Below are 12,603 nucleotides of genomic sequence, written 5' to 3'. Positions count from 1 at the left end.
TCCTATAGAGCAGCCCTCCTCAAAGACGTCTGCCTCTTCATGGGAACCTCTGATTGCCACTTTTATTCTAGACCTTTGCCACCCTATTGCTTTGCTTATTCACCCTGGGACTCATGTCCCAGATTTAGATTCAAATCCAGGGACATTAAGAAAAAAAGAAAAGAAAAGGAGACAGAATTAAGTCATTGAAATGTAAATGATATTTTTTGTTTCAATTTTTAGAACCAACTTGGAGTCAAATAACAGACTCAAATATGATGACAAAAGAAGCTATAAATATTAAAAACTCTTACAACATAAAATTAAAGGTACAGCTTACTGACCTTGAGAAGTGCAAGAAAGGGAGGGAAGGAAAATCGATTGGGGGACTGCTAAGAGAATGAAGAGTCAGGAAGTACTACTTCATCCCAGCACTCGAAGACAGAGGTAAGAGGATGGCCGTGAGTTTGAGGCTACCCTGAGACTACATAGTGAATTCCAGGTCAGCCTGAGCTAGAGTGAGACCCTACCTAGAAAAACAAAAAATTAAATTAATCCAGGTGTAGTGACACATGCCTTTAATCCAAGCACGCAGGAGGCAGAAGTAAAAGGATCACTTGAGTTCAAGTCCAGCCTGAGACTACATAGTGAGTTCCAGGTCAGTCTGGGCCAGAGTAAGACTCTACCTTGGAAAAAAAATTAGATGACAAATCTAGGGTGTGTAATGGCTAAGTGGCACTTGCAAAGAGAACAGAGTCAATACTTTAGAAGAAAGAAATAAAGAATGCTGAACATGGGTGGCTTGAGGATCAGGATTTGAAAGCCAACCTTGACTATACAATGAGCTTGAGGCTAGCCTGTACCACATGAGACTCACTCCACTGAAAGAAAAGCAAAGGAAAGAGAAGGGAAGGGAAGGGAGGGGAGGGGAGGGGAGGGGAGGGGAAGGGAAGGGAGAGGAGGGGAGGGGAGAGGAAAGGAGAGAAGAGGAGGGGAAGGGAGGGGAGGGGAAGGGAGGGGAGGGGAGAGGAGGGGAGGGGAGGGAAGAGGAGGGGAAGGGAGGGGAGAGGAGGGGAGGGGAGGGGAGGGAAGGCATAGGAAGGGAAGGGAAAAGAAGAAAAGAGAAAAAAAGAAAAGAAAAGAAAGAAGGAAGAGAGAAAGAAGGAAGTAAGGGAAGAGAGAATTGTCAGTTGGTAAAGTGTTTGCCTCAAAATCTATCCCCAGAACCACGTAAAAATGCCAAGTGTGGTGGTGGGGATGCAGCAATAGGTGGATACCTGCAGCTCACTGCAAGCCTGTCTAGCCTAATTGAGGCACTCCAGGCCAGGAAGAGAACATATCTCAAAAAAGTAGAAAGTGTTCTTGGCTCAAGGTTGTCTATAGCCTTCATATGCATACATACATAAAGAGAGAGAGAAGGAGAGAATTAATTAATTAATTAAAGAAGACAGGCATGGAAGCTCACACTTGTAATCCCAGTACTCAGGAGGCTAAGGCAGGAGGATTGCCATAAATCGAGTCCAGCCTGGGCTATAAAGTTAAGTTCCAAGCCAGCCTGGGATACAGAGTAAGGTTTTACCTCAATTGAAAAAAAGAGGGAGGAAGGAAAGGAAGAAAGAGAGGGAGAGAGGGAGGGAAGGAGGGAAAGAACAAGGGAGGAAAGGGAGAATTTTCTTTCTTTGTACTTTTTTTTTTTTTCTTTTTCGAGGTAGGGTCTCAGTGTAGCCCAGGCTGACCTGGAATTCACTATGGTGTCTCAGGGTGGCCTTGAAGTCACAGCGATCCTCCTACCTCTGACTCCCAAGTGCTGGGATTAAAAGCGTGTGCCACCACGCCCGGCTCTTTGTACTTTTTTTAGTTTTGGTTGTTCAAGGTAGGGTCTCACTCTAGTCCAAACTGACCTGGAACTCACTATGTAGTCTCACGGTGGCCTTGAACTCACGGCGATCCTCCTACCTCTGCCTCCCGAGTACTGGGATTAAAGTCGTGTGCCACCACACCCAGCAGGCGAATGGTTTTGAGGTAAGTGCTTTACTAATTAACTTATCTCTGCAGCACTCTTTCTTTTATTTCTCCCTCCCTTCTTCCCTCCTCTCTCTTTCTTTCTGTCTTTGAGAAGAGGAGGTAAAGAGGCCAGAAGAGGAGACTAGAGGAGAGGGGAAGAGAAGACAGGAGAGGAATGAAAGAAAACGTCCCTGGAAGCAGGCACAGCTGGAACGTTCAGCCTGGCAAGGTCTCACCTCAGGAAGGCAGAAATTGCCCTAACTGCTTCAGCAGCCACGTCCAGTACAGGACTGCTCACTGCCTCTTGGAGGGCGCGGCTGGCATCTGTGCACATAGCTGAACTTGTGAACAGCCTGATCTCTTCTGGTTGCCTAGGCAATGACAGATGAGAAATGACTAAGGGAACCTCTATCCCTGGCCCACCAGGAATAGAAGCTTACTTTTCCTTCACCTGTCTGGCTCCTGCAGCCTATGTCCCACTGCTTTGCTTACCGAGTCAGAATCTCGGCAAAGAGCATCAGGCCCTGCTTCTGCAGCTCTGTGTTGGTCATCTTCAAGCTTCCATGGAGGCTCCTGACCACCGCCTCGATCCCTACCTCAGAATGACACACCACAGGCCAGGGATCAGTACTCTGTCATTCCTTCAACCGCCCACCCAAGAAAGGTGACACACTCAGAACCCCACTTGCTAGCTGGAGGGCCCTCATGGGAGGACTCTAACAAAGCTGAGCTAATGACAGCCAGCTACGAAATCTTTTGTTGTTGTTGTTGCTCTGTCTTGCCCCTACTCAGCACTGGCCACAGTTTAGGTCCAGGCACAGAAGATATTTAGAGAACACCTACTGACCAAGCCACGTGTTCCCTTGTTGGCACATTTCCATTCCTCCTTAAAGAACTGGGCCCAACATCTGCTCCCCTAGAAAGCCTTCCCTGCTCCATTCAGGCAGGGCTGTGAGCCTCTTCTGATCTACTTTTGCTTCCCTTTAGCAGAGTTCAATAACCTATGTTAAAATTGAGTATTCACTCCTTGTCTACTTCCCGAGGCCAGGGACCATGTTATAGGTATTTCTAAATCTCCAGGTCCCTAGCCTGATACATGGAATAGACCAGGCTCACAGAATACAAAATGAATGATTATTTCCAGTTTGAAATAAATTCAGATTTGGTATTAAAAGTCTCAGGCAAGGGAAAAATAATCAGTAAGGAAGAGGAAGAAATGGTTTCATGAGACTTCAAATAGATGAATTAGCAAATCTTAGACATGAACTAGATAGACAGCTATCTGGAGTGTGTAAGGACTAAATCCAAGGCTGAGCATAAGTGGATTTATGCTTAATATGCAGCTGGAATTCATTCAGGCTAATAAGAGTCAGCTCCGCTTGCTAAAGAATCTCAACTTCTATTCCTGCTACTTAGTAAACAGCAGAGCTATTTGAATATCAATATTTATATACAGCGTGGTAATGAATTTTAGCTAGCAGAAATGTTCAGATCCAGCACTCTATCCCCCAAGGTGGATGCCAGCCCCCATCACTGCTGCTGCCACTCAGCCTTCGACTGCCATCCATAAGACCCAGAGCCAACAGCAGAACCAGCACTACCAACCATACACTGTGTGGCACTTGGAAAAGAAGAGTGGTTCTTCTGCCAGGAGTATCAAGCAGTTGTAGCTAGACCAGACAAGCACTTCACAGGGAGAGGACAGATGCTCAAAGAGGAATTCTGGCCAGGGAAAAGAAAAGAGACCAGTAAACGTTGGTGTGAGCACATGCTCCTTTAATTGTTTCCAGGGCTTTGGATTGATTCCTTGATCCCGTTATCAGTTCACACAGCTTTCTCCATGAGACATGGTCATCACTTCATAGATAAACTGTAAAGTGTGCTTAAGGTCTTGAAAGTGGTCTTTTTTAACTGATGGGGACATGAGATGGGGCCCAGAGGAAGGCTCAGCTGATGACAGTGAGGTCGCTTGTCAGGGTCTGGAGCTTTGGATCTTCTTAAGCCTCACACACACACACATATACACACACCCCTAAGTAAATAAGTAATTTTTTAGCTGGGCATTGGTGGTGCACGCCTTTAATCCCAGAACTTGAGAGAGAGAGGTAGGAGAATTGCCATGAATTCGAGGCCACCCTGAGACTATGTAGTGAATTCCAGGTCAGCCTGGGCTAGAGTGAGACCCTACCTTGAAAAACCAAAAAAAATAAAAATAAAGAAATAATTTTTTTTTAAATCAGTAGCAAGAGAATTCAGGGGCCTATTCAATACACAACTGACCCCATCCCCACTCCTCCCCTCAATTTGAGTTATCTAAGTTGATACTGCTGTGATTCTCATAGCTCTAGTCAGAACTTTGGTGGTCCCCTGAGGAGAAGATTAGAAGGCTGTCATACCTGGGATGTCAGCATGGATGAAGGCGGGGGCGTGTTTTGCTGGGGAGTGGACTAGCACTGCAGTTATGCACTGGGCACTGGCCACCTGTAGAATCTCATCTCTGGAGAGGAGAAGCTGAAGAAAGAGGTAGCAAAAGTGCCCCAGTCATACCACTGAAAGGACCAGAGGACTCGGCCTGAATGCCTCAGGGCAGAAGTCCAAGCATCTTTGATCCTTCTTGGACTACATAGCACCAGGTACCAGGACAGTACAAGGGACAGATGCTGTGGACCATGGCAGGAAGTCTCTGTGAACAGCACAGAGAACAAAGAACAAAACGTAAAATCTACCAGTGACGCTCAAAGAACTCTGAAGCTACCGGTAAGTCACATGTAGACCCTCATAAACAAAAGTACTTCCAAGCTTTTGTCTGGTTTTGACATGTGCCCTAACAAGGGGAAATTCCACTATGATCTTCACACTTCTCAATACCTCAGAAAGAGTTAACATAGGACTGGAGGGATGGCTTAATGGTTAAACAATCTTCCTGTAAAGACAAAGGACCCAGGTTCGATTCTCCAGGACTCACATTAGCCAGATGCACAAGGGGGGGGGGGGCGCATGCATCTGGAATTCGCACTAGCCAGATGCACAAGGGGGCACACATGTCTGGAATTCATTTACAGTAGCTAGAGGCCCTGGCACACCCATTCCCTCTCTCTCTCTCTCCCTCTTTCTCTATCAAATAAATAAACAACAACAAAAAAGTTAACATAGCAGGCTGTTATCCTTAGAAAGAAAGATCTGTCTACAAGGTTGGTCTTGTCTTTCTTATCTTTCCCAGAACTGATGAAAGTGGCTCACTATGGCTAAACTGTTCAAAAAAGGTGTCTATGCTAAACACCTGTTTTCTTTCAAGAGTCTAGAATTTTGGTGCGTGCTGGGCAGAGGGCACCTTTATGACCACTCAGCCCCTAGTAAAAACGTGCAGTACCAGTTGTTAATGAGCTTCCTCAGTCGGCAACATTTCACATGTGTTCTTACAATGAGTGCTGGAGGAGTTATGTGTAGTCCTATGTGATGTCACTACAAATGGCTCTGGAGGCTTGTGCCTGGTTGCCCTTGGACCTCATTCCATGTGAATTTTTCATTCCTCTGCTGATTTTTGTGTGTAACCTTTCACTGTAATCAGTCATTGCCATGAGTATGACTATATACTGAGTCCTCTTAGCACATCAGTAAACTTGGGGTGGTCCTCTTGTTATTGAATATTGAAACTATGAATTGCCAGGGAACTATTTTTGGTACTGGGATCACCAAAACAAGCCTCCAAAATGCTAAACATATATTCTTCCTCTGAGCTCATCAACTACCTTTTTCAGAACCAAAGGCAGTGAGGTCTCTCCTGATGGTCCCTCAAAACTTTCAGCACTCTCTATCAGCACAGACTTGCTCACGATCAGGGACACAAAGAGATCATACTTCAACAGCTGCCTCAGTAAACCTAGAAAGCAAAGAGGTTGATAAGCAAGGCAAGTGGAGCACAGACACCAGAGTATTCCCACATATTCCCAAGACAGTGCCTCAGACATCCCCTGAGAAAGTTCAAGACTCTATATCTTATGAAACATATGAAGGTTAAAATGTTTGCCAGGCATGGTGACTCATGCCTTTAATCCCAGCACTCAAGAGGCAGAGGTAGGAGGGTCACCATGAATTTGAGGCCACCATGAGACTACATAGTGAATTCCAGCCTGGGCTACAGCAAGACCCTACCTCAAAAAAAAAAAAAAAAAAATCCTTAGGAACCAGTTTGCTTTCTGCAAGCCAGCTTTCTCCCACAAGGATCTGATGAAAATCTACTAAGTATGAAGCCTAAGAGTTTGGTAACTCAATAGTAAAGACAAACATATCCCCAATCATCCCACTCAACTCTTAGCTTCAAATGTCAGTTTCATCACTATGTCGTCTATCACACAACAGGAACTCAATAAATGATTTTGATTAATAAGTAGAGCATACACCCCAACAGGGGGAAAAAAAACTTTTTTTTGTTTTGTTTTCTGAGGTAAGGTCTAACTCCTCTAGCCCAGGCTGATCTGAAACCCACTCTGTAGTCCCAAGTTGGCCTCAAACTCACAGCAATCTGTTAGGAGCTATGAACCAAACCTCGGCCATTTAACAGAAACCGCCATATAGCAAGTTAAGTTTCTACTTCCTCACCTAATATTCAACTACCAAAAACAATGGGATACACCTGGTTGAACACTCCCCCCATCCTGCCGGTACCTGATGAAGAAACAAAGGCATTGCGGTTTAACCAGTAACTCTGTGATCCTTGCCCTAACCATGTCCCCTTCCCCCTACAACCTTATATAAACCTACATGTAAGAATAAACTCTCGAGGCCTTGAAAAACACCTAGCAAGGTCTCCTTTTTGTGTCTGTTTGCCTTTGTTTCACTCAGGTTAGCTTCCCCTCGGGTCCTTGTTCAACTCCCCGCTGTCTGGGGCAGCAATCCTCCTATCTCTCCCTCCCTAGTGCTCAGATCAAAGGTGTGCACCATCATGCCCAGCAACAAACTTTGTTTTATTATTTATTTTGAGAGTGAGAGAAAGAAGGAGGTGGAGAGAGAGAGAGAGGGAGAGAGAATGGGTGCACCAGGATGTTCAGCTGCTGTGAATGAATTCCAGACATGTGCAACCCCCCTTGTACACATGTGAGACATTGCACACTTGTATCCCTGAGTCTGGCTACGTGGGACCTGGACATTCAAACATGAGTTCTTAGGCTTTGCAGGCAAGTGCCTTAACCACTAAGCAATCTCTCCAGCCCCAAACTTTTTTTTATTTACTTTATTTATTTGAGAGAGAGAAATAGAGGCAGAGAGAGACAGAGTGCTGGGCATGGTGGCACATGCCTTTAATCCCAGCACTTGGGAGGCAAAGGTAGGAATATCACCATGAGTTCAAGACCACCATGAAACTATATAGCTAGAGTGAGACCCTACCTGAGCTAAAGTGAGAGCCTACCTTGAAACACCAAAAAGAAAGGATGGGCACATCAGGGCCTCCAGCCACTGCAAAAGAACTCCAGACGCATGTACCACTTTGTGCATCTGGCTTACATGGGTTCTAGGGAATAGAACCTGCATCCTTTGGCTTTGCAGGTAAGTGCCTTAACTACTAAGCCATCTCTCCAGCCCCTCTTAGCTCTAATGATGCTCTAAATTGACACTGTCCTGTGGTTATTTTGCCTACGTTATTACTTTTGTTTTGTTTTTCAAGTACGGTCTTGCTCTAGCCCAGGCTGACCTGGAATTCACTATGCAGTCTAAGGGTGGCCTCGAACTCAAGGCAATACTCCTACCTCTGCTTCCAGAGTACTGGGATTAAAGGCATGTGCCACCATGCCCAAGCTTGCCTATGTCATTTGTCTCATCCTCCCCATCCTTCCAATTCATACGCATACTTCAGAACTTAGTCTAGGCATCCTTTTCTTCAGGAAGCCTCTCTTGACCCCTGCTCTTATCCTCTTCTGGACACTTCCATGACCACATATGGAACAGGTCTCTACCTGTCCTTGTCTTCCTTCCACGCTGGCCCGTAAGCTCCCCCACAACAGAAAGTGATCTGATCATCTTTGAGACTTCAGAGTCCAGCACAGAGCTTGGTCCAGAATGTAGCTGGGCTGTTGATAACGAAGTACTGGGCCCAGATTGTGAAAGAAGGTATTGTCACCATACACAATGCATTTCCCTACAGTTCCTGCTCTGAAACAGGCCCTCAGACACCTACCACACTGCTAATCTACTTTATCTAAAATATGAAGGTCTTGGGAGCTAGGGAAATAGCTCAGTTAGTAAAGTGTTTGCTTTGAAAATAGGAGGACGTGAGTTTGACCCCCAGAGCCCATGTAAAAATGTCAGGTGTGGTGGTGCATGTTTGTAATCCTAGTACTGGGGAGGCGAAGGCAGGAGGTTCCATGGGGCTCATTAGCCAGCCAGCCTAGCCTACTCAGTGAGCTCCAAGCCAATGAGAGACTCTTTCTCTCTCTCTCTCTTTCTAAAAGAAAAAGAAAGAAAGAAAGAAAGAAAGAAAGAAAGAAAGAAAGAAAGAGAGAGAGAGGGAGGGAGGGAGGGGGGGGGGAAGAAAAGAAAAGGTGGACAGTTTTCCTGAGAATGATACTGAGATTTTCTTCAGCCTCCACAGGTGTGCACCAGTGCACACACAGACACACATAAAGTAAAATGAAATATGAAGGCAGGAGCTGGGGTTATAGCTGTGTGATACATGCTTAGTATATATGAGGCCCTGAGTCCAAAAAAAAAAATAAAACAAACCAGACAGATCCCTACTGAGAAACATCTGACAAGTCCTATGTCATGTAAGGAGGAAGCAAGACAAGAGGCTAGAAGGGTCTACTGAAGTTCCTGAGTAGCATCAAATAGCACAGCATGGCGGCCCTGGCCTATAATCCCAGCACTAAGTAGGAAAACAGGATGGTGAAGGTCATGCTAACAGAAAGCTGGAAAAAGCTACACTGCATGCAGCCCTATGGGAGAGAAGTCATCACTGGTGATAAGTGACAGTGGACACTGCAAGCCTTAAGTTTGGCCAACCAGACCAAATGACCCAATGGGTACAATAATGTCATGTCTGTTATGGAGAAAACCAACCACTGTCTAATTGGACTGGAGGCCTGATCCATGAGAGGGAATACGTGCCTGGTACTGAAAACCTAGTCAAAAGCCTATGGTGGGGGAGGTCACAGTCCTAGGAGTGTAATGCCTGCTCTTTTCTGGCTAAATGCATGTGTTGCACTCACTAAACTACCCTGTAAGCACTCCTGTTAATGTTCATACTCATGTATTAATGCTTCTCTCACATTTGGTTAGAGAAGCTTCTCTTTTCAGATGGCAGTGACCTTGGTATGACTCAAAAGGTACCATAATGCTGAAAAGGAGTGACAGAGGAGTGCTCAGCACTGAAATATCTCTATCACACTCTCCAAGGCACAGGGCCCATTAAGGAAGAGGTGGTGGAAATAACGTAAGAGACAAAGGAAGGGTAGGACTCCTTATGATGCACTGTCCCAGACAGTTTGGCCTCAGTATCCACGACTTCACACTGCCTAGTACTACTTACACAGGACCCTCATAATAGGAGGAAAAGATGATGACATCAACAATAGAAGAGAGCTGGGCATGATGGTGCACACCTTTAACCCCAGCACTTGGGAGGCAGAGGTAGGAGGATTGCTGTGAGTTTGAGGCCACCCTGAGACTACATAGTGTATTCCAAGTCAGCCTGGGCTAAAGTAAGACTCTACCTCAAAAAACAAAAAGAAAAAAATAAAAGAGACACTGAATGAGAGGGGGAGGAAATATGATGGAGAGTGAAGTTGTGAAGGAGAAAGTCAGGAAGGGGAGGAGATTATCATAGACTATTGTCTATAATTATGGACGTTGTCAATAAAAAGTTTTTAAAAAATCCCTCAGGTCTGGAGAGGTGGATTAGCAGTTAAGGCACTTGCCTACAAAGCCTAAAGACTCAGGTTCCATTCTCCAGCAGCCACATAAATCAGATGCACAAGATGGTACATGTATCTGGAATTCATTTGCAGTGGCTAGAGGCCCTGGTGTGCCTATTATCTCACTCTGTCTCTCTCGCGCGTTTGCGCGCTCTCTCTCTCTCTCTCTCTCTCTCTCTCTCTCTCTCTCTCTCTCTCAAATAAGTAAAATACTTTAAAAGAAAACAAAAGAAAGAGGGAAGTCAGCCTGACTTACATATTGAAACACTGTCTTAAAAAAAAAAAAAAAAACATCTGGGCATGGTGGCACATGCCCTTAATCCCAGCACTTGGGAGGCAGAGGTAGGAGGATCACTGTGAGTTCGAGGCCACCCTGAGACTACATAGTGAATTTCCAGGTCAGCCTGGGCTAGAGTGAGACCCTACTTCAAAAACAAAACAAACAAACAAACACACACCTGAGCTGGGCGTGGTGGCACATGCCTTTAATCCCAGCACTTGGTAGGCAGAGAGGTAGGAGGATCACCATGAGTTTGAGGCCACCCTGAGACTACATAATTAATTCCAGGCTATCCTGGACCAGAATGAGGCCGTACCTCGAAAAACCGAAACAAACAAAAAACCACCTTTTATCATTCTAATTTTAGTATATGTGCTGCCAAAGTAAGCACGAAACATACATTTTATAATCAGCAAGGACACTTGGACTTTACCCTGAAGGCCAGAAGAGGCCAGGAAGATTCTTCTAACCAGGAAGTGTCTGTGCAGTGGATACAAGCAAGCTGCGCAGTGGCCAGATTAACTCAGGCAGCAAGTGCAGGCAGGGAAGACCAGAGGCAGAAAAGCTGCCCCATTTTCCTTCCTCTTTTTTTCCCACAGACAACATCCTTGAGATGCCATACCAAATATAGTCATCGTTCCCACACCCTGTGCATCTTACCTTCAAATCCATGGCTTCTGTCCTTTCCAAGTCAGTAAGCTGCCCCTCGGCTGGCACATCAAGCACAGCCTCCACCCCACCCTCCTTTACTCTCCAACCCCATAGTCTTACCCAGGCAGTTGATCTGCAGCTCCTTTGTCTGGGCACTGTCCAAGGTAGAAAGGAAGAGAGGACACAGTTTCTCCCTGAAATGGCCTGAAAGCATCTCAGCTGCCATTGGTGAGGAGTACAGCTTTCCATAGAGGTAGCAGATGGCAGCTTGCACTCCTTCGTTGGGATATACCAATCCTCTTAACAGATGCTCCATCAGCTTGCCTGCCAAGAAAACAACCAAGGAGCAGGAAGAATGGCAAATGTCCTGTGAAACTCCAAACTACTATCCCCAGTGAGGTCACAATGATAATTTCCCCAAATTGTCTATAATAAAGTGCTGTCTGAGTGTTTATCAAAGGAGAAAAATCAGCCAAGCACGCTTTTAATCCCAGCACTCAGGAGGCAAAGGTAGGAGGATTGCTGTGAGTCCAAGGTCAGCCTGAGCTTGGGCTATAGTGAGACCCTACCAGAGAGGGGTGAGAAATGAAGCCAAGTATAGCCATGCATGCCTTTAATGCCAGCACCCAAGAGTCTGAGATAGTAGGATTGCAGTGAGTTCAAAGCCAGCTTGGACTACAGTGGTCTCATACTTCAAAGACAAAAAGGACAGCTAAATCAAAACTTATAGAAGTCAAGGGATCCTCTTTGGATAAATTAAGTTCTATATGTTTTCATTTCACTGACTTTTTATTTTTTTTTTTAATTTTTTATTTATTTATTTGAGAGTGACAGACACAGACAGAAAGACAGATAGAGGGAGAGAGAGAGAATGGGCGCGCCAGGGCTTCCAGCCTCTGCAAACGAACTCCAGACGCGTGCACCCCCTTGTGCATCTGGCTAACGTGGGACCTGGGGAACCGAGCCTTGAACCGGGGTCCTTAGGCTTCACAGGCGAGCGCTTAACCGCTAAGCCATCTCTCCAGCCCTTCACTGACTTTTTAAAAAGTGTTCCTATAGTCATAATTAATTCAGCTTTCCACATTTAAAAAAGGTCATAGTAGGCCCTGAATTCAGGCTGACCTAGAATTCACTATGATGTTTCAGAGTGGCCTCAAACTCACAGGAATCCTCTTATTTCTGTCTCCAAAATATATAATATTTTATTTTTATTTATTTATTTGAGGGGGAGAAGAGGCAGGAAGAGGGAAAGAGAGAGAATAGGTATGCCAGGGCATCCTGTCACTGCAAACGTACTCCAGATGCGTGGGCAACCTTGTGCATCGGCTTACGTGGGTCCTGGGGAATTGAAACTGATACTTTGACTTTGCAGGCAAGTGTCTTAATTGCTAAGCCATTTCTCCAGCCCCCAAGTATATATATTTTTTTATTTGAGAGAGAAAGAAAGAGATAGATAGATAGATAGATAGATAGATAGATAGATAGATAGATAGATAGATGGAAAGAAAGAAAGAAAGAAAGAAAGAAAGAAAGAAAGAAAGAAAGAAAGAAAAAAGAAAAAAAGAAAGAAAATGGGCATGCCAGGGCCTTTAGCCACTGCAAACAAACTCCAGATGCATGAGCCATCTTGTGCATCTGGCTTATGTGGGTCCTAGGGAATCAAACATGGGTCCTTTGGCATTGTAGGCAACCGACTTAACTGCTAAGCCATCTCTCCAACCTGATGTGCAATCTCCACAGCCCATCTTCATTCTTTTTGAATTTTTTAAATTTTAATATTTT

The 12,603-nt window shown here is 45.2% G+C and overlaps 1 protein-coding gene across 1 annotated transcript in view; it reads right to left on the bottom strand.

The window, feature by feature from the left end:
• Mei1 (meiotic double-stranded break formation protein 1) overlaps positions 1-12,603 on the bottom strand; it is a 103,797-nt gene that overhangs the window by 73,381 nt on the left and 17,813 nt on the right. The window contains exons 6-11 of the mRNA XM_045152828.1: positions 10,942-11,145; positions 5,733-5,863; positions 4,380-4,494; positions 3,589-3,705; positions 2,476-2,575; positions 2,220-2,354 (exon numbers count right to left, since the gene is read on the bottom strand). Coding sequence (XP_045008763.1) covers positions 2,220-2,354; positions 2,476-2,575; positions 3,589-3,705; positions 4,380-4,494; positions 5,733-5,863; positions 10,942-11,145 — 802 coding nt within the window. The remainder of the gene's footprint in view (positions 1-2,219; positions 2,355-2,475; positions 2,576-3,588; positions 3,706-4,379; positions 4,495-5,732; positions 5,864-10,941; positions 11,146-12,603) is intronic.

This window comes from Jaculus jaculus, chromosome 6 (assembly GCF_020740685.1).
Source record: "Jaculus jaculus isolate mJacJac1 chromosome 6, mJacJac1.mat.Y.cur, whole genome shotgun sequence".
Classification (NCBI taxonomy): domain Eukaryota; kingdom Metazoa; phylum Chordata; class Mammalia; order Rodentia; family Dipodidae; genus Jaculus; species Jaculus jaculus.
Note: the sequence above shows the minus strand (reverse complement) of the source record. Positions and strands in the feature narration are given on the sequence as shown.